The 24,024-nt window shown below is 32.8% G+C and overlaps 1 protein-coding gene and 1 long non-coding RNA gene across 2 annotated transcripts in view; one reads left to right on the forward strand and one right to left on the reverse strand.

Annotated features, from left to right (window-relative positions):
- The window catches only part of LOC144853917 (uncharacterized), a 90,605-nt gene that overhangs the window by 45,930 nt on the left and 20,651 nt on the right, over positions 1 to 24,024 (reverse strand). The gene's annotated exons all lie outside the window — the stretch shown is intronic.
- Positions 11,008 to 23,260, forward strand: LOC144853908 (bombesin receptor subtype-3-like). The gene is made up of 3 exons (XM_078711773.1): positions 11,008 to 11,107; positions 18,513 to 18,648; positions 21,616 to 23,260. Exons 1-3 carry the CDS (start codon positions 11,033 to 11,035, stop codon positions 22,185 to 22,187), a joined length of 783 nt encoding a protein of 260 aa, XP_078567899.1. The 5' UTR covers positions 11,008 to 11,032; the 3' UTR covers positions 22,188 to 23,260.

Here is a 24,024-nt window from a genome sequence, read left to right on the forward strand (position 1 = left end):
TACTACTACTACCACTACTACCACTACCACTATCACTACCACTATCACTATAACAACCACTACTACCACTACCACTATCACTATAACTACCACTACTATCACTACTACTACCACTATCACTACTACTACCACTATCACTACTACTACCACTACCACTATCACTACTACTACCACTACCACTATCACTACTACTACCACTACCACTATCACTAATATCACTACCACTATCACTAATATCACTACCACTACTATCACTACTACTACCACTACCACTATCACGATCACTACTATCACGATCACTACTATCACTACCACTATCTCTACCACTATCTCTACCACTATCACTACCACTATCACTACCACTATCACTACCACTATCACTACCACTACTATCACCACTATCACTACCACTACTATCACCACTATCACTACCACTATCACTACCACTATCACTACCACTATCACTACCACTACTACTATCACTACCACTATCACTACCACTATCACTACCACTATCACTATCACTACCACTATCACTACCACTACCACTACTATCACTTTCACTACTACTACTACTACTACTACTACTACTACTACTACTACTACTACTACTACTACTACTACCACTACTACCACTACTACCACTACCACCACTACCACTACCACTACTACTACTACTACTACTACTACTACCACTACTACTACTACTACTACCACTATCACTATCATTATCCCTACTACCACCACTACCACTATCACTACCACTACTATCACTATCACCACTACTACTACTACTACTACTACTACTACTACTACCACTACTATCACTACTACTACCACTACCACCACTTCCACTACCATTATCACTAACACTACCACTATCGCTACCACTACTATCACTACTACTACTCTACCACTACTACCACTGCCACCACTACGACTACCACTACCACCACCACTACCACTACTATCACTGCTACTAACACTATCACTATCATTATCACTACTACTACCACTATTACCACTACTACTACCACTACCACTACCACTACCACTATCACTACCACTACTATCACTATCAACACTACTACTACTCTACCACTACTATCACTATCACTATCACTACCACTACCACTATCACTATCACTACCACTACCACTATCACTACTACTACTCTACCACTATAACCACTGCCAACACTACCACCACCACTACCACTACCACCACCACTACCACTACCACTACCACCACCACTACCACTACTACCGTATAAATATGTTTACACACGTACCAGCATAGATGTAGCGTCATTTATTTAGTTTGTCCTCACTAATTTTAGGACATATAATTATATTAGAAATCTATAATCAGTAAATTGTACTGTAATTGTACTAAAAATAATAAAAAACAAAACATGTCGGATGTAAGTAACAAAACATCAAAGAGGTTTTTTTTAAGGAAGCCATTAAGGTTATAATTTAATCTACTGAATAATTGGTATGATCAAGACACACGAGTCAAGGGAAATTTCAAGTCCTTCAACATTAGTCGTTATTTTCTCTAATGACGTTTCTCTTCCAATATTAATGTATTGCGTCACTTATTATGTTGGTCACATCCCCAACACTAATAGACAACAAGGATATACAATGACAAAATACGATGTTTAAAACAACAACAAAACGAGAAGAGTCCAAAGTAAGTCAGACAGTGATGGCTAAACTAATGCGTGCATGTTAGGAGGGCCGGCTACATTGATAGTGTAACTATGATATGAATATCATCTGACGAGTTTAACTAGGGTCACTGATATGATTATTTTCTCTAATGACGATTCTTTCTTCCAATGTTAATGTATTGCGTCACCTATTATGTTGGTCACATCCCCTACACTAATAGACAACAAGGATATACAATGACAAAATACGATGTTTAAGAAAACAACAACACCAATGTCAGACAGTGATGACTTTAATGCGTGCATGTTAGGAGGGCCGGCTACATTGATAGTGGAACTATGAGGTGGATATTAGTTCACGAGTTGTATGACTACGGTCACTAATCTATAAATATAAATAAAGAAGAGATGAGAGATGAGATGAATTGAAAGACGCCTGTAACAACATCCGAGCGTAATTTAAATGAATTAAGTAGATGGAGAGATGAAATCAGAGCATCAGAACTACCCGACAGAAGACAGAGACGAATGGCTGTGTAAGAGGACGGCTACTTCAACATAATATTATAATGAAGCTATGAGATGAAATGAAAGACGCCTGTAACATCCGAGTGTAATATAAATGAATAAAGTAGATGGAGAGATGAAATCAAGCATCAGAACTACCCGACAGTTGACAGAGGCGAATGGGTATGTGAGAGGACGGCTACTTCAACATAATATTATGATGAAGCTATGAGATGAAATGAAAGACGCATGTAACAACATCCAAGCGTAATATATATATAGGCCTACTATCTAAACTTGACTTTGTTATGATCACAAACATCGTACAAATTATTAATGCAATTAGCTTTCATTATTATAATATTTTAGTAATTATTAAGATAGGGACCTTCCGCTTAAGGAATGAAGTGTCAATTATCAAAGTAAGTAATATTTGTTTCAACTTGTTTTTTTTATTGTTCCATACTGAACAAAAAACGATTCCTTTTTTGTCATTAAACAGTTTTACCAGCGGCTATGGAAATAATCACCTTTCAAAAGAGTCTATAAAATGTTTTTGAATTTCTAGACATCCTTTTGGCAACAAAGTGGATAATTAGTGAACCGGTAAATGTGTATGACGTCTTCGTTGATATTCAGACTATACAGTTTAACAAACACAACTGATTTAAAAACAAAAACATGTACGGAACTAATTTCATAAGGCAGGTAGCTTATTTTGTCCAAATTAAATGATTGTATTTCATTGGAAGAGTGAAATTTAATTGATGATGGGCAAAGGAACACGATGGTAGGCAAAGGAACATGCGTGTCAGTGTATAAGTAATTGGGTTTTTTTTGTGGTTACTTTTGCATCACGTACAATTTTCTCCATTTTCACCGACTGAAGTTATTACTATTGTACGGTCAGCAAATTACTGTGGAACGCGGCAGGCCTCTATGATATTTCGCGATGTGAAACCGACTTGTAGAGCATGCGCGCCGTCTAACTGTTGTGCACCCGCGGGCCGCATTGTTTTTTTCCTATTAGGTTAAGGCAGAAACTATAGAGGGCATGAATCCTGACATGAATATTCATGATGTGACAGCAAACCCTGGAAATAGTTTTCACGCGGTAACCGAAAATGATCTCTCGTCGCGCTGCTAGGGTAGCTGCTGCAAAAACACTCACCGACATGTAGCCGCACCTACGTACGTATAGTATTAATAAGGCCATATACATGGCTGCAGTCGCGTGCTCAAGTTAGTGTTTATCGACCAACCGACCAACCGATCGACCGACCGACCAACCGACCGACATAGTGTAAAAGAAATTAATTAAGTAGAATTTGACACTAAAATGACATACATGTTTCATGTTAGTCCACGTCTAGCATTGTACTTTCAGACATACCATGAATTATTCCCTATATAGCCTATACATGGGAAAATCTTTGGAACATGTAACCTAATAGGAAAAAAATAATGCCCGCGGGCGGATTCTGATCGTAACAGTTTTCCTGTCGACGTAACGTTACGGTGAGTTGCGCTGAGTGCCTTAAATTGACAGGATTCAACGATTTTACAGGAAAATGGAGTAAAAATCAACGTTAACAATCGTTGAAATCTGCAATCGTTGAAGTTGAACGTTACGATCGTTAAAACTGACCAATCAAATGATTCACAAATTACGTCATTGCAGAAAGAGGTCAATTTTAATCAACAACCTATTTAAATAGTCAATAAAAATGTCAATTTTTTAAAGACACCATACCTGCAATTGTTGTTTTGTAAAAATAATGCAAAGAATATTATTCTGTCCTCCATTTACACGTTCATAATGTATTATACTAATACTGTAGGCATACCTCACATTGTAATACTGTCAAGCAGACTTTTTTTTTGGCCTTTTTTTCTTCATTTTATGAAATACTCTAGTAATGTATATCATCAATTTCTCATACTAGACATAACGTTTGTTATTGAAAGTTCATAATATAAGTTTTCAGAAATCCCCCAATCGACCATTCGGAGAGCACTTCATGTACGTAATTTATTATCCGGGTCGTTGGCTAAAAGTTTTAATGTAACGTAATAGCTGTCCAAAATAGAATAAGACACATTACGGTTTTATTTCATGCTGAAAGCTTTCCACTAAATGTAACTAATGGCTGTGTGAAAAATTTAAAAAAACTTGAAATTATTGGATAAGATCTGTAGTATGTATAAAGAATGACTCTGATGTATATGCATAGTTATTAAACACAATCGTGTGTGCCTAGTTGTTGAGAAGCAGACGACAAAGTATGTGTTTTTCCCGCTTATATAGTCGTGATTGGTAGGCCTACGTGAACATTCTTTGTAGTAGGGTACAAGTATAACTTAGATAGGAAGGACCACCAACTTTGTATTTATATAACTGTTTTATCACTATTCACTGTACTACTTTCAGCAATTTACTATTGCATATTAAAATTATTATCTTATTGATTTGAAGCAAGCTCGAGTTCGCTAACTTGTTATGCTCATCTTTTAATCATCCTAACATATGAACGACTCGTTTGTAAGCCGTTGTTGCTATCTAGGTGGCGACAGACGAATGATATGGTATGGTAACATTTCAATTTGTTTGTGTACATGAAATCCTCTTTTAATTAATCACATCAAACAAACCTACCGCCCAATAATAATAATAATAACTTTTCGTCTTGTACCGTTAGCATTATACGGGTTGTTGTACTTCTGTAATGTAATAACCTGCACTTTTAGAGATACAAAGTCGCATGTTTTTTTGTTATTGTAAATTTGACCGAGTTATTTCATGATATGCTTACAAGGGACATTGATAAGAGGTTTACAATTGGTTATAATTATTATTCTAAAACGTACTAAACGTAATAGTTGGGCAATTTATGCATTCGCCGACCCACGAAGGCAAACACCGAACAGCTAAATGGATACATCAATCCGATCAATGTTTCGTTAATTCACCTGAGATTGGATCAATATTTTCAAACTACAGATTGGAAATGTTTGCAAAAAAATGATACCATATGTATACAATATGACTGTGCAAGTTCAGCGGTACAGATCCGTTTGAAAGGGTCAGGGGAGTTATGTAAAAGTTTAATATAAACAGGCCTACTTTGTGAGTAAAGTGAACGTTCTAGGCATGTACGGTAATGTACTGTATCTGACTCATAAGGCTGCAAACAAAAATTACAATTATGAAAATACAATATTGATATATATAACGCCGGGATAAACTTACAAGTTCAAGGACCTAACATATGGAAACAGAAATAAAATATGTATCTAATTTATTATTGAAATAATTATATGAAATTTCAAATATAGCCTAAGATCGAATAATAGTATTTAAACAATGGTAAAATAGATGATACTAAAACGACATACATGAACATAAGAACATCATTTTTAGATAAATGAACTTATGACAATGGAAGAACTGATCAGAATGTTAGCAATTTCCGCGAATTGGTTTAAAATTATTATTTTCCAATATCAATACGTAGATGACATAATCCTAAATAACGTAACCAATTAAATTTGATGTGCAGTAATTGTTTTTTTCTTTCTTCTATTACAATCGTTCATAATGCTTTGATTCCCAGAGGGAAATCAGATTCGAACGCAATTTAAAAATCGACTTTTTAAACTTTTGACCAATGGTAATCTTGGATTCAATCGTCATGCAAGTTGGCTGCTCATTCCAGTTAAACAATCATACATCATACATACTATGCGCGACTGGGCGACAACCAATTAGCTCGATATTGGTCGCAAAATAAGGAATTGCAGTAAAAGTCAAAATACATAATAACAGATACGAAAACCTAGCTGTTAAAAGTGAATAATATTATGTGTACACTAAAATTGAAACGGACTTATGCATATACACTATGTGGTTATTTCTTCGCGAATTAATTTTGTATGCATTGCAATACGGTCATAAATAATTTTAGAGTGGCTGGCTAGATTTCTGACACGATATTTATTTTTAAATATAGACGTGCATAAAATAGCGTAGCAAATTTCAACCTGCACAGCGGGAATTATAATGTATTATTTTAGAATGTCAGATTAAGGAATCATAAGCCCATTGTTTACGTTACAAAGCCCAGCCAAGAGTGTAATCCAACTATACTTCCTGGAAAAAATGTGAACGTAAACACAACAATATCATCATCATCAATATCACAGCAAGCAAGAGAGTTGACCAATGACAAGCGAGAGTTTGAATAATCCATTGCTTGTGATTAGTCAACTCGCTTACGTTGCGCTTACGTCCTTGCGTTGCGTCCTAGTGAGAAGCAAGCTTTAAGAACAAGAATTTAAATTTGTATTCGAAACACGGAGTTACTGATAATGCTTGGCTCCCACTAGAACGCAACACAAGGACGTAAACGCAACGCAAGAGAGTTGACCAATGACAAGCGACAGTTTGAATAATCCATCGCTTGTGATTGGTAAACTCGCTGAAGCGTGGTTCCCACTAGAACGCAACGCAACGACGTATTGACGCAACGTGCTGTATTGCGTAATCACAAGTGGGAACCGACGACGCAACAGTGCTGCAAAAATCGCAGGTTTGATTTCACGTAGGCGGGGGAAAACACAATTATTGGGAGGGCATTCTTTTAAGTTGCGTACCACGCTTTATGTTGCGCTTACGTCATTGCGTTGCGTCCTAGTGGGAACCAAGCTTTCGAACAAGAATTTAAATTTGTATTCCACACACGAATGTAATATGTTACCGGTTAGGTTCTTGGTGATGGCTACTTATCTTAGTGGCTGCGAGTAATAGGTATTAACGATTTCTGTATTATCTTTGATATCAATTTCGTGCCAATGCAACTTTAATCAAGTAAAGAGTAGTTTGATTTGTAGTACGGTGACGATAATGTACTTAATAAGTATGCAAAGTTGGTACTTATTGACACATTGTGGAGTATACGTCAGTTACTCGATTTAGTAGCTGAATTTGACCGATATATTTTTTGTCATGCTGCATGCTTCAGGCTAATTGTAGAAAGGACTTTGTTACCGTACTGATTGTTTCAGTTTCCTTGTTCTTATTATATACATTAGTGCCATCATCGTCCTTCATAGCCATCACAATTACTATCTTGTACATAGTAGAGCATCTATCATATATTTTCTCTTTCTAATCCGTCCTAAGCCAGACTTATATTATGCACTACGTTTAACATTTTCATCTGCTTTTCCATTAAACGCTCATAACAATCTAATTTCTTTTTTTTTTATTAAACATAATCGAAAATCCAATCAAGTGACTAAACAACTGTCAATCTATATATTAGATAAATGTCTGCTAAATGCATTTGAAATGTAAAGACGAATAAATAAAAGTTAATTAGGTGATCTATTTCAATGGAAACAAAGTATTCGAGAAAACGAACACTGTTTTGCTTATTTTGCGATATAGCCTCTCTTAGTTGCATTTCTTATGTACTATAAATAGCATAACTTGTTGTAAACTATACCAGCAAACTGTAGTTTTCAATTATAAAATAACAAAATAAACATTTAATTTCAACAAAAAATCCATTGGCTGGCAGCTAATTAAGACTATTGTTTCGCTTTAAATTAGTTTTTTCAGGTAAATAATTTTTTTCCGATCCAATTTTTGGTCAAAGTGAATAACTATTATGATATTAAAATTAAATGGTATTAACATTTTACAAAAATATTTTTTTAGGGGGACAATACATTTTTAACCAAAAGTGAGAATAACAAGTATTGAAAACGAATTAAAATTTTAACGTCGAAAATCAGTTGGGAGTTCATTTTATGCGCCTAAATTCACTCGATTCTCACACGGTGTCAAGTCTGGCGACACTAAACATGACTAAAGTGACTTGTCTGCTGACTACAACCTTTCTTCCACATGGATTACTGTTTCGGTTTCTCGTTTATTGTTGTTAGACATGACAACATTATGGGAAAACGATTCTAAATTATATTAAATTGAATATATTGATTGAATAATTACAATAGTCATTACTGTAATGAATAATTGTAAATTATGTGTAATTGCTGCTACGTAAAGAGATAGGCATTCACATTAATTCATAATTTAGGTCTCTTGCTATGATACTTTAAACTATAACAATCTATTCTAATTCACATTTTACGCAGTGTTAGAATTGATTAAGCTATAATGGTTTTCTGTGTATTTTAATTCTCGTTACACTTAATGCCATAAGAAGTTGTTATACTTTCTCATTTTTAATCATACCTAAGGGTATATCAATTACCTACATTGCTATGTTTCTGTATTTAACTGTGTCTTATGAATTATTCATACACATGCGGGAGAAACTTTACATCTGATTGGTCAACGCGTCGATTTCATGTGGTGTCAGTCTTTTTGATCATTTATCTAGTTCTACCCTATTTCTCGGTTATGTGGCCTGTTTCTGCTGAAAAAAATATCGATCATCGATCATCGATCAATCAATCATTATAAATTTCATCACATTAAATTGAACAAACACTTCAAACGTTCAATTTACATTTTGCTTCTCTTATTATACATGTTTTGTATGTATCAACTTGGAATATCTTCTGGATATAATTTAAAACGGAACATGATCTATGTGAACGACATCATGTTGGAAAAAAAAAGTTTAGAATTTATGTCGTTCAAGCTAAGTTTATACGAATGGTTTAGTACAGTATTATCGTAAGTCGTTTAAATCCCTATGTATATCAATCTTTGCAATTATTTTTACATCTATCTATTTTTAAAAATAATTTAAGTCATTATTCTCCATTGATTTGAATGAGCATATTGTTTAATTCTTCGATTGGTTATCCATTGATGATCGGCAAGTTGCCTGTTTGTGACATACTTTTTTTCTGTACAGTTTATTAGAATGCTACTGTATTTAAAAATAACATTAACATTATTTCCGCTGTGTTATGAAATCGCAGATGGATATTGTATTTAGGATTAGAAAATATTTAACAGGCCCTAATTATTAAAAAATAACGGAATAGTGTCGGCTCTTTGTTACCAAATATATAATGTAATAATGTTTTTATACTGTATTATACACGGCTATTTTATTTTTTAAATACAAAACTTATGGGGTGTATATTTGACCAAAAAGTTACATTTTCGTTAATATTTAACATTCCTAAATTTGCAAATTCGAGATGTTGAAATATTTGTTGGTGATCAGCCATTTTAAAATTAAACATACCCGAGCATACATTACCGAATTTGACAGATTTCTAATTCACATGAATTAGACCCCTCTGTCTGTGGTACTGCAGACTACACCAACATCATAGGCGTTGAGTTTCTCCAATGGGCCCATACATTTACCTGTTGTGTTACATACTAAATAAGGGAAAGTACAAAGGATCATTTTAAAAGAGTAGATGTTAAATAACATTTAACAGGTGAGCGAGTCAAAAGTCACAAAATTCTACTGAATGGGTTTAATGTTCTATAGAACACAATATTTCTAATTCGTATTTCTTGCGGGAAACATATAACTTATGTTAGAAAATGGCAACAACTACCGACTTTTCTTGAACTTTAGTCAGATGTATTGTTATTATACAGTGTATATAGGGTGTTCAGAGATTTAGGATCGCAGGTTTCCATACGGAAAAGAATATTCTTGTATATTTTATTAGTAGAAATAACCAGGGAAGAATAACGTACTATCGATGTATCGGATTCCATCATAATAATACTTAGCTATAATGCTTTATTTGAAAGTGCTTTTGTTATGCTTGCCAAAATGCTGATTTACTCAAAGACTTACGTCACGTTTACGTGATGAATCAACGTTGCTTTTATTCACCTTTTAAAATTAATGTCCGTAGCCAATTATTCACAGTATAAACGAGTTATTTAAGCTGATAATAATGTTGTTTTGTTGCTTTATTTAACCTCTGGGATCCTAATAAAAGGGCTTTATTTACAAGAATCTATTTTAGCGACAGATCGGTAGATCAAAGTGTTTCAACAGACAGCAACTTATACATATTAAACATAACTGTATATAGATATAATTGTGAAATGAATCAGATGGCCAATAGCAATTCAAAAATGTAATTTTCTGTAGAATGTGAATATCACATTATCTTATTTTAATGAATAGTTTTCAATGTAGACATGATTGGTGCACTCATGCGTGTATCTACAATGCTGCTGCATTAACACGAACACTGTAATGTGCTTACCTTTCATTCATCGGTCATTTCCAATTGATCTAATGACCCGCGATAATTCAATGAATTATATTTGTTTCACCAACAACCATGATGTTTGTTTTTCGAAAGTACTAAAAGCACGTCGGTCTCACAATACATATATAAAAATTGAATCACACAGTTTTCATTTTGTAATTGAATAGACAAAAATAAAAATGCTACATCATAAGTTATGCCACGTGCTAGTCCAGAAGCATGTCACGTGCTAGTCCAGAAGCATATCATAGGCAGACCAGACGCATATCTCCACGTGCTAGCCCAGAAGAATGTCTCGTATTAACCCAGAAACATTCGCATTGGCCTGTAAGAGCAACCCACCCAGACGAACTCGTTTACCTCAGATGGAAATGATTTTCTGACCATTCAAACATCCAATGGTGTTGGTCATAAAACACGCTTCGGTTTGAGTTTCACTTGCTTTAATGGTAATTAGGCTATAAAGTAATTTCTTTTTTTTTTATATATTCCATAGGTAATACGTTAGTGTTGTATATCATCATCACTAATAAGGACATGCGGACAATAACTAACCAGTATCTACTACATCTGGCAATTACAGACATATCGTTACTTGTATTCTGTGCAATACCAATGACTATATTATTTTTTATGGTGGATTGGCCATTTGGAGATTTTGGTTGCCGAATGATCTCCTACATGCAATTCGTAAGTATACGTTCTATAATAGTACAGGTACAGGCTATATTTTAAATACACGCCATTGAACTGCGCATCGAAATTCATTCAGCCCACGTTCAGAAACATGAGCATGCGCACAATATACTCAATAGTTGTGTCGTAGTCGCACCGCGTCTTGAAAAATAAAAAAGAACGGTCGCTTTTATTCTGTTTTTCAATAAATAATAGTAATGGCATTTGATTGTTATACATGTTTATGAGAATACTGAGATTATTTTTACCTTGTACAAGACTGATGGATTGGTTCAAGTTGTAGTTACTTCATGAACTAATCAGTATTAACTTCGTAATCAAACTGGACCATTTTAAAAGCCAACTCTGTGCATTGTTAACTTCTCGATAACAACAGTTTTTCTGTCTAAAGCTCTGTCTACACCATTAAACTAATGTGACAAAAAGTGGGATGTGCTCAATTGTGGTAGTGATATGCCCCAATATGGTAGTGATTTGACATAATCATGTCCATATATAGGCACATCATATTTTTTTTATCACATAAAGTTTGATAGTGTTGACAGAGCTTTGTACAGATAAATCTGATATAATTTAAAAGATGTATGTCATTGGCTTCAATATTGTATTTCATATATCCTTTTGTATCTTCTTGAAATACACTTTTTAAAGAAACTTCTATTTAACTCAGACCATGGATGGAAGTACCTCCTACATGCTTTGCCTTAAGTGAAGATTTCAAATCCGTGTGTGCCGGACATAAAGTACATTTTTCAATTATCGTTAATAAATCACCTTTATTGTGCGTGTCATTCGTATCATTTTCAAACAGCATTGGTTCTATTCAAATTTGTAGAGGAAATAAGTTATAATATAAGGATCTAGAATGCAACCAACCAGCACAATATTATTCTGCTGGTTGGTTGCATTCTAGATCCTTTCGGGTTTTCGAAAGGGTAAACAGTAAAATGCATAATGAAACAACACATTTATATCTATAAATATTAATTTATTTGAATCTTTACTTTGGATAATTAAAAACAAAGTTAAAGACAATTATATGAAATACAGGTAGGCAGGTAGGCCTTTGTGTGTATAATAATGATTAAATAATTTATTTATAATGGTATAACTATTAGTTAAAAGCTAAATTAAAACAGAACAAACTTGTTTTTAAATAAAAAATCTATTTTAGAAAAAAAACCAAACAAATTATGCCAAAAAGATATTTTATCACATAAATTACGTTGTTAATTGATTATTCGGTAGAGAGAAAAAAAATATAATTGATTTTTATTGGGTAACATTTATATAATCATGTAACATAAAAGTATAACATTTTTCTGTTCCTATGGTTTTGCCATTCAAGTTCATTTTGTACAGCAATAGCCAATTCCTTTCACTATGGTTTACAGACAAATCATGGGAAGAAGCAGTGTGGAATTAAACGATAAAGAAGGTGGATAAAACCCCGAAAGCTCCTCTAGTCAATGTAAATGAAAGTAATATGATATAACTCTATATGTTAACATTGCGTTATTTATAGAGAAAACTGCGTGGAATGTGGAAATTGCGTTTCAGTAATATTTTTAATAAATACAATTTTTTTAGGCCGTTATACCCAATTCTCAGTGCTTTATCTCCACATACAATAGACAACATTTGGCCTGCATCATAACATTCGGTAATACCGATCACATGTGGTGTATCATGTGAGGTTAGTTTAAGGGTCTGGTTATGACCTATGACACTAGGCAGTCATGCTGTATAAAGCTCTGTCTACACTATCAAACTGTATGTAAAAATTGTGATGTACCCATATATGGACATTATGACGTCATAGGACTGCAATATTTTGGCACAACACATCTTTTTTCAAACTAGTTTAATAGTGTAAACAGAGCTTTTCGGAATTTTTCTATGAAACTGGTGGGCAAATCTAGATCCAGTACCCGATAATCGTGTATTATGCTCAACTAACTGAATTCTGTAGCATTATTTTGATGCTAATATTTGATCAAACAAGACTATCTGTACTGTAATACCTTTTTAAACACATAATATATTCCTAACTGAATTACATTCTTTTGATGCGAATCACATTACCAAACCTATTAATTAATCATAGCATAATTCAATATAGTTGAGAACTCATTAAAATGCAATAATTTATCACGGGTGGTCGATTAATTTCTAGTGACGCCTCCGTATGTTCTTACGGTTGCATTTAACAAATAATTTGTCATCTAATGGTTTAAATGGAAGTTATATTGATTTTTCTTAACATTCTATATTTCACCGCTTATTTTCGAAAACGGATCTAAATCAATATTAATACGCACTTAAATCGCTATTTTACACCTAAATTACTACAAATTTATAATAATTAGTACATAATTATCTCAGTAATGAACGCAATTTATGTTTGGTTACTCTGAAAGTTTAATTACCATCGTTCAGACAAATCACTGAAAAATTAATAAAAATGGTCACGTTCAATATTGAGAATTTCATGAGTTGAAGTAATAATATTGACTGTTTAATTTAACGATGTGCTATCAACAAATACAAACCATTCATTTTGTTTTATAACACAACTACTCATGTTATTAAAATAAAATTCGACTTAGTCTCCGATTATTATTAGGCATTCCAACCGCTGAAAAACTTTTATTTTTGTAATAATAAAATGTAGTTCATAATAGATATATAATATAACATTATAAAAATACGTTGGTAATTACTCTAAACCTTATAAAAATGCATCGTTGCAATAGATAAATATTCATTAGTCATATTCATAAGTGACGTAAGAATTGAGCAGCTAACTACAATTACCCAATACAAACGCTTTCTGTCGAGCCGTCTGTGTAGTCGAATAGATTAGGCTATGGACATGTCAATGTATGGGGTTCGAATCCCATGAGCAGCTTCTTTTTACTTTATAGTGAGATAGAGATTATTTAGAGGGTTAGGTTTAGTTATATTTAGGAAGTAGTTCGGCTATCTTTCACATAAAGGGACCTCAACTTATGTACGAAAAGAAAAATCGACATTGATTCAAGATGGTGGAAGCAGTGGAATAACTAAATAGAAATTAACTTTAGGACATGAATAAAATCATAATTGTATACCGTATCCATATTGTATAAGTATCATTTTGATTGTATTCAAACTAACACATTTTATGTAGACTATTACATATATAGATGCCATAATAAGAAACATCTGTTACTGTACATTAGTACTGTACAAATTATGATGGGAATACGGCAGACAATTAAACTATTGAACACAGTAGACTAGAAGTCTTTTATTGCTGAATAATGCTTTATTATTTAAGCTTTCACTCTGCCTTTACCGAAAAACAAACAAACAAAAACACTCCATGTAAACATTATTTTGGAGTAAAAGCTGATGAGATATCTGCTATTTGTGAATTCAACGACAAATTTGATTTTGAAATTTGTTTTTTGTAAAAATGTTGATATGTCTCATTTGTTGGCAAAAGTGTAATAAGATATTCGCAATTGAATAACGCCAGTTTACCAAAATCAGGACAAAACAATTTACCAAGGTTGGTATTCTTACCTACTAACTGAAATTTCACAATAATATGAACCGTTGAAACATCATTTCAGTTTTAAAAAGAATACAAAATGGCGGCTATTAGTCGACACGATTCCAAATAAAAATATCTCAACACAGACACGATGGCATAACTGTACTGTATTTTATAACACACTTGAATTAACACGATTTAAATCTAAATTTAGTAATTTAATGTTTCGAATTATTATTTCTTTTCTATTAGGCCTAGGCCTATTCGTCATAGTCGTATATTCAAAAATATTTTTTATTCTGAGGCAGGAAATTTGAATTCGTAACATCAATCAATTTTGTTTTCATCATACTGTACAATAGATTAACGCCTTTTCACTGTAGCTTATTGATGGGGTTTAGATACAAACAACAGCATTCCAACTGGATAGCGATTGCTCTTTCTATGACAATTAATATCTTCGTTTTTCTAAAAATATACCAGCGGTAAGAACAAAAAGGTATTGCTAATGTGGGTATTCTACGTGTCAGATGAATGACAAAAATATTCATTAACGGAGACGGTGATCCACTTGTTTAAACTTTGCACAACATCCAACTAGCTGCACATGTATTTGATCAAATAATGTGAACACTGTGCATTTGTCAACCTTTGTATCTTAAAATGCACAGATAAATTCAAGTTTGGACAGAAAACCAGATGCATTAGGGCACTGCTTTTGTAAATAATGCAAACAAATGTGTGTTTGAACTATTTTTCTTGAAACAAGGTTTATTTGGAATTGGTTTGGAATTATTTTCTTGATAATTATGTTTAATGTACAATTTTGTCCTGACCAGGGAAGAGTGGATCCTGGTGCTAACCTACACGTTAATCAACATCATATCATAAACATCATTATGTATTACCTGTATAAGCATTTCTCTTGTAAATATGATTTTACTACGGTATATACTTATCCCAATCGATCAACTAAAATTAAGCATGGAATCAAGATTGATCAACACCTGTGAAATTACAGCACTGAAACCTTGTACTGAATTACAATCAACTTAGTTAATGTAAGTTTTGTCTACTCTTGCAAAATCTCATCTTTATCGTTTCACATAATATTTCAGCTATATTGCCAGGCGGTTTAATATTTCTTTTCTTTTTTTAATTATATTCTTCTGAACTAAAACTCGTATTCATCCTAACTCTTACTTAGTGATTAAGTTTATAATAATATGTAAATTGACTCGTTATTTTTAAAATTTTATATCATGGTGATGTATTAAAATCCATCTAAAACTTCTTTATGCGTCACTAGATATCTTTCTTCTCATAGATACTAACTTACTAATGCATAAGTTTGTTATCTATCTTTGATGAAAATAACACAGGAAAATATATCAATTATCAACACTTACTGTGTGTGTCTTGATGAGCTAGACAATTATTAGTTTGGAGCCTTCTTATTGGCACGCCGTTCATTTATGATGTAAGCATGACTATATTAATATGAGTTGAGTAAAAGAAATCCACGTGTTTAATTAAATAGACTGCTTCTATAATTGACTTGTTATTATTACTTTCATTGTAATTAACTATCAAAAGGTAATATTATTGGCCTACATTTAAAAGTAGTATAGTGTTGGCTTTTGTTATTTTTAATCATTATTTTTACGTTATTTTATATTTTTTGTTGTTGTAAGAGGCATGCATGTAAGACCTTATCAGATTTTGTAAACCCACAGTGCGTGGTTTTGTTACATTTTTTGGAAATAAAGTTACCTATATATATATAGTGTTGTTAGTTGAAGAATAAAATTGTATACAGTCAAATAATGTAAATGTATAGCTTTTAAGTTTTTTAAGCACTTAGGTTGACATGGATGAAAATGAATCATTCTGACCACACGTTAGGATTATCAATAAAGGTATAGTGTATATACAGTATAATGTATTTAAACACAGTTGAATATCATAGCCATGATAATACTTTTAACACCTTGATATTTTGTTTTATTGAAACCATAATTTTGATGGGATTTCAAAATTCAATATTTCATTTATATGCCTACAATTTACTTTGAATAATTTGTTCATGTAGAGTGATTTGGAGATTCTTAGGAATACATTTATTTTGATTTGAATGTGATTTTTTGAATATAGAAACATTAGGCCTAATCATTTTGAAAACACATTACAACTGATTATTTTAAAGTTATGTCTGCACTGTCAGACTAGTTTGACAAAAAAGTCTGATGTGCCCAAATGTGGTACTGATATGCCCAAATATGGTAGTTATATGACATTATCATGTCCATATATGGGCACATCACATAAAGTTTGATAGTGTAGACAAAGCTTAAGAGAGGTATGGTATATATACATGTATTATGTAAGTTTATACAGTTGAATATTAGATAACCATGATAATACTTACGCTTTGAAATTTTATATATTGAAACCATAATCTTAATGGGATTTCAAAATTCAATATTTCATTATATGCCTACAATTAGGGTTTTCAATTTACTTTGAATAATTTCTTCATATAGAGTGATTTGGAGATTCTTAAGAATAATAAATTTTGATTTGAATGTGATTGTTTTCTTAAAAGCCTTGCATTGATTGGTTTTACCTCTTTATTTGTGTTGTGTATAAAGTAGTGATGAACAATGATTCTCAAGAATCAGAATAGACAATAAAGGCAATGATTTATTTCTTTCTGTAATTCAATCCAGTTATTTCAAAACAATTTGGAGGCTGAATATTTTGTGAGTTGGTTAAAGTAGTATTGTACTTTACTAACAAAGCTGATATTATTGGAAATTACAATGATATTCCTAACTTCTTTGAATAAACGTCGGCTACATGTAGTTATTCTTTCCAATCTAACAACAGGATGCTGAGCCCCGGAGATCAAATGGTTTATCGGTGGCTTCGACAATATCAAGACACCGCGCTTCAAGGAGAATATCTACAGTACTACTTTTTCGCAGCCAGACATAAGATCAAATGACTGTTACGAGTTCCTATCTTGAAAAGGCGAGCTCTGTCAACGTAAATAGGTGCAGTTGATAACATACAAAAAAAATAAAGTCACTGTTTGACAATTAACTAACTAATTACCTTTGGTTTAAGGTCAAATACCTTATTTATCCATTCATTGAATCATTGATTACAATCTGGAATACTGTCTAGACATGTGTTTGATTGCAATTGGACAAACTTTGTAATTATTATTGGAAATGATATGTTGACCTCTAAAAATAGTAATGCAGGTAATTTGGATCAGGATCTAGGGATTAACTTCTTCTCAATATCGAAGTTAGCATTGATGTTGACGACGATCGAACACTTACCTATACATTTTTTGGTGTGTTTTGATATTAAATAGGCATGGTTTCTAAAAACAAGTGAAGCCAAATAAACGGTGTATTACGAAAACTACTCGATTCGTTTTGTGACGTAAGCATAACGTAATACTTGTATGTAAGCAGGCATACAGAATGAAATACTGTACACGTTTTATACAATACAATCGTGCTTTTAACTATTGTTTAATTCTATCAAATGAATTTTACCCTAACAAATTGGTAATATTGGCTTACAATTTTGAAACAACAACAACAACAACATTCTTTTTTCATAAATATCTCATACACTGCTTCTTACACGTCATCAATCATAGACCATGATTATAAAAAGAGATGCCATGAGTTGGCACAGACATCAATTGTGAGATATACAATATACTATAATGGATCGAAAGTGAGTAGTTAATAAATCATGTACCATACAAAAAGCTTTTATGTTTAGGCCTATATCATAATTATTATAATGCAAACATTTTCGTATTATTTGTTACAGGTTTCAACACAAGTAACATGTTTTCTGCTAATGTTGGTGACCATTGATCGATATTCATTGATTGTTAAAGCAGTTCAGTCTCGAAATTCTAGGAGTATTCGAAAAGCACGTATTATAATTGTTTGCATATGGATAGGTAGGTATATTGAACACTTCTGAAAACGCATTGGTTATTTTTTTTTATTACACCGTATTTATAGAGGATGACCCTAAACGGCGTATGCTGACAATCAAGGGGCCCTCTTGATTAGTGACAGTGGCTGTGTGTAGGCTATACTAGTACACCGGGTTAACCCCCTACTCGTCTCGAAAGATGTACTAGGTACTTTATGTGCACATGAGCCAGTGTGTACACTGGACCTACGGTTTATAGTCCTTATCCGAGAAGACTCGTTCTATCACCAGAACCATGGAGCGAGTGAGGCTCGAACCCTTGTCGATGTAGATCATGAATATTCGTGTACTACACTACTACTACTACTACTATAGGTGACCTGTATTCAGTTTTGATTTAATACTTGTCAATAGAGGGCAGACTATTTCCGGTTTTTGAAAATTAATTTTGCGGCTGTATTTCGATTTTTGTAAATAGCGCTTGTACTGATAATCAAATAATGTTTTATTAATACACAGCCTAGGTCCATTCATGATTATCCACATTAAATGTATTTCCCCGATTGATACTCCTACCTATAATACTCTTAGACATTTTTCGAATATATATTTTGGTAAATTGTAATACTAGAAAGACAAATATCATAATATTATTATCTGAATACGCATTGCGAAAACATTATCGTGTTACTAATTTAATACGTATTAAAATACGACTAATGCTAAATGTACTAAGATTGTATGTAAGAAAAGGACGATGTATCGATTGCATCATATAATTATTCTATTAAATAGAGAGCAATGGCGAACAGACGTCTACTCAAAATTTACTCAAATTACTATAATAACATTATATTTGAGAAAAGTAAAGAAAACAGGGCTTATTTCAAGTGTGTGCGCAAAGATTTTGGCATTACGTCAACCACGGTGTAGAGGATAAACCTAGCTCCTCATTTGTAGGATGGAGGGAGGGGGAGACGATGTTTAGTATATGAAATATGAATACTGTACATTATGTTCCGATTAACTGTTTAGGATTGTAAACATTCTCTTAATGCTATTTTTATATAGTTGTTGCACTTTTTTTGTATAGGGTCTATATTATAAATCTTGAACTTTTTTTTTTACCATTTCCAATATTATTGAAGGGATTTGGCTGAAATCTACAAACTCATACAAATATAAAATCAAAATCTTTACTGCCATGCTTTATTAGTCAGAATGTTGCTTAGTTTCAATCTCTCAGACAATCGTAAAGGAAAACCACGTGTTTTCATCCTATCCTACAATTGTTTATGGATATAAATTAATAGTATATAATATTATTTCATAAAATAGTGTACGCAAATACACAACAGATTCTAATGAGTTCTGTATAATAATAATAATAACACATCCATCTGATGAGATATAATATTTGAGACAAGGGAAACATTAAACAATATCAAATAATGAATTATTTAATGGAAATGATGATACAGGTCTTTACGAGAAACCAGTCAAGAAGTTAAGTCGTAGATGATTAAAAGGGAATTAGATTCACAATCCCGATAAAAGCAAATATTCTATTTATAGTTCCGTCAATATTTTATCCCAACATTTCTTTCTTCATACATTATCTTAATGCTTGCGTTTGCTTTAGGTTAATTAAATGCTTACCGCTTCGTACCCGAGTATCTAGATTTCGACAGTATCATAGAAACATTCCGTAGCATCACATGTGTTTCACATGTATCGCCTGTAATATACATGATGTGTCGTATTACCGAATATTTATATGATACTGGCTAAATATTGTTGTGGAGAAAGCAACTAAATAAACAGCTTAATAACATTTCCTAACCTTTGAACAAATTTAAAAAAACATACATTTTTAACTGGTATATAGAGGAAGTGAAGTGGATTGGCGCAGTGAAATAATTGAATACATCATGACGGCTGTGGCGTATCTATGATTTTGAATAACTTACTATAAGGATAAACCTTTCTTTATATCCATATGATCCTGTCTATGTTGTTATATACGACTGTACAAATTAGTATAATCCTTCAATTCATATGATTGGATGTGTATTGTGAAACGTGACTGCTAAACGACTTACTAAAACAGCCAGTGAAACCTAATGGTGAATTAAAACCTTAAACTAATAGACCTATTTTGTGACGATGTCTAGGCAAATCGTTCGATGTTCAGTTTAATAGTCGGTCTTACGGGCTGTATCCTTAGCAACCACATTATACATATATTAAAAGATTATTTTAATGATACCGTACCATCACTGATTCCAGACTATTACCTGAGGATGTATGTCGTCTCTTTAAAAATTAGCCGCTGTGGTACACAAACTTAAAGTCAACGACATTTATCATACGACAGTAGGCCTACATACAGTATTTTTCCAAGTTATTATACTATATCTCTTGCCTTACAAACTTTATATATAATTATATATGCGCCGCCGCGGCTCGGGTGCAAGACAGATAGGTATAACTGCTGCTAAGCTCATAATACTGTTACGACAGTTAAAAAGTAAACGCAACCAATATTTTAGCGGATATTTTACATTTTCTATATTTCATGATTTGTTATTGGCTACAGCATCTTCACGATACAGTTGTCTCATCGTCTTTTTGTTGCCGCTATGTATAACTCGGTCAAAACTTATTTCTATTTTAATTATAATGGTACATAAATCTTCGGTTATTCGTAAATTGGTAAATTGACGTTATAATATTAGAATAAAATTAAACATTCCATTCTAAATGGACAGGATAATAATAATCTATATTTGCTTTGAACACTTGCCAACTTGTAATCTTCATTGATTATAATCTGTCAAGAAGTAATTTAAAACTGGTAATTGATTACGAGTATGATGTTTGAAAGCTATTTTTACCATGCCTAATATTGTTTAGTTTACTATAAGTGTTCGATTCAAAATTATTAAACAAAAACGATAATAATTGCTTGTACTATTTTCTTTTCAAGTTTCTCTTCTCCTGCAACTACCGGCCGCTGTGCTAAATAAAGTAACGGTATTTGAAGACGGTGCCAAAGTGTGCGGTACAATACTCAGAGATGGTTTTCAACAACAGGCGTATACAATCTACACATTCTCTTCAATCTACATTGTTCCACTTACTGTCATTGCAATTTGTTACGTCAGGATATTAAAAGTAGTTTGGATGAGAAAATCAACGTCCACTTCAGTTTCAATGAGGAACAGGAATCGCAAGATACAAACAAAAAAGAAGATAAGGACAACCAAAATTGTTTTAATGTTGGTTGTAGCATTTGCAATATTCTGGTTGCCAATTCATGCATTTTTACTTTGGCAAGTGTTTGATCCTATGAGTATGATCAAGATGATAAATCAAAAGCTAGTTGGGACTACGTATATTCTTGCACTGTGTTTGATGTATTTTAGCAGCTGTGTTAACCCATTTATTTACGCATTTTCTTCATCTAGCTTTCAAAAACAATTTAGAATCATTTTTACAAAATGCTGTGTAAACTCACGAACAGCACGAAAAGTGTCGACGTCACAAACAGGCCTATAGTTCTGATATTTTGGTAGAAACATGGCGAATTATATGCAGCCGAAACTCGTACAGTACAATGTCTAGAGACTGGTGGGCTGTTTCGTACCGGTACCAAGCAACCAGAAAAATGTCAACATTTAGAAGTCGGTGCCAAACAGTTAGCTTGCCGAAAAGAGTTGACATAATGTATACTGATAGTGGAAGAAAGGATATAGTCAGGAGACAAGAAACTGCAAATGCCCACAGGTCGTTGTCCCTAGACATAGTACCGTACAGATTTTATAGGAATCATAATTTAATGCAACACACCTAGTGTTTTAAAGAAAGTAAGCTAAGTCGGGTTTATACAGTGTTGATAATTAAAGACATTCAGGACATTTTCGAAAGGAGAGTTCATTTTATAGTGTTCGTAAATAATATGTATGGAGGAAAATATATCAGTGTAATATTTTAAACTAATTGGCAATATAACACTTATAAAGAGATGTGATAAGACGAGTTCAGAGTAGTTTGATATAAGATTAGGAACGATTGGACAAATATATAGATTGTTATGATTCTTTAAAACAACGGTTATTGTAGATTTCTTATAAAATAAAAAAAAAGGTTTCTAGAGAGTATCTCAAGTTGTATATTGGTTCCTGACGTACTCCTACCAAAGCAAGTACAAATCCTAACATAAGCAACATTTTTAATAATCTCCTACTATATTGGGGAAACACGACCACGCTAGTCTATCGACTGGAAAGCTGAAACACTCACCAACAGCTGGCTGAAAAAAAGCGTTGACTAAAAAATAAAAGCCCTTGAAAAGGCTATAGTGTCAGGAGAGGTGACATCAACTTTATGATGTTTATTGACGCTACACATGATACGGACATTCATGCAACAGCGATCTTATTAATTGGCAGAGTAACATTTATCTTTTTGTAAAAGAAATATATAAATAAAATGTTTCAAATTAATCGTTTAAGACGTTATATTGATCCAGGAAAAAAATATAAATTAATTGGATTACCATTGCTTCACTGTAGTTAATATATTTATTGCAAAGTGTAGAAGGAAATGATATTTATTTTTTGAAGGGATATGATACAATAAATTAAGGACGGTAATGATTGCATCAGTAATTGATAATTTGTAAGCAATATATGTATAACAGTATCAATAAAACATGTATCAACAATATATAAATAAACAATAAACTAAATTCATGATAGTGGCTTCTCTAACTTTGTTCATAACATGTTTAACACATGACAAAATGACATGGAATATTAACCATACAAATACAGAAAAAAGGGAAGAATAAATTGTTAAGCAGCTGTAGGCGACTGTATCTATATATAAATTTGCTTAATTCTGAAATAGGTAGACACAGTTCAAAAGCTTTTGTACGGATCTCTTCCTTGGATGCCTACCTGTCTGTCATGTCTCACATGTTCCACGAACGTAGATTTGGTATTAATGTTCACCATTACTATATTTTTCCATATTTCTCTCTTAGGAAAATATTATGAAGTATTTTTTGAAACGAAATTTCTGATTTCATCGGTAGAATTGATTTCAGGATTGATGTAATCACTTTGAAACTTCCGGGTTTCCGCTGCACCCAACGTTTGCCGTTGGCGGCGACATTCAGATTTTGTTGGGGTTTTTTTTTGTCAGAGGCCACGAGTGAAGTTATTGAAATGAAATTAAACTGCAAAATAATAACGATCAAGTCAAATAATATATTAATATCAACAATCGGGTAAAAATTACGTAAGGCCTATGTTGAAATCAGGAAACCACGAACCCCCAAATGGTAGCCGAGTTGTTGAGTTCTGGGCAGGTTTGTAACAGCGCGCTATCT

Source organism: Antedon bifida, chromosome 10 (genome assembly GCF_963402885.1).
Source record: "Antedon bifida chromosome 10, ecAntBifi1.1, whole genome shotgun sequence".
NCBI lineage: Eukaryota > Metazoa > Echinodermata > Crinoidea > Comatulida > Antedonidae > Antedon > Antedon bifida.

Bases quoted from the DNA above. Each gene is read 5' to 3' on its own strand.
- LOC144853908 (XM_078711773.1), top strand. From the start codon at position 11,033: ATGACTATATTATTTTTTATGGTGGATTGGCCATTTGGAGATTTTGGT. The intron at 11,108-18,512 runs GTAAGTATACGT...TATTTGTTACAG, and splicing joins TGATCTCCTACATGCAATTC to GTTTCAACACAAGTAACATG. The intron at 18,649-21,615 runs GTAGGTATATTG...TTTCTTTTCAAG, and splicing joins AATTGTTTGCATATGGATAG to TTTCTCTTCTCCTGCAACTA.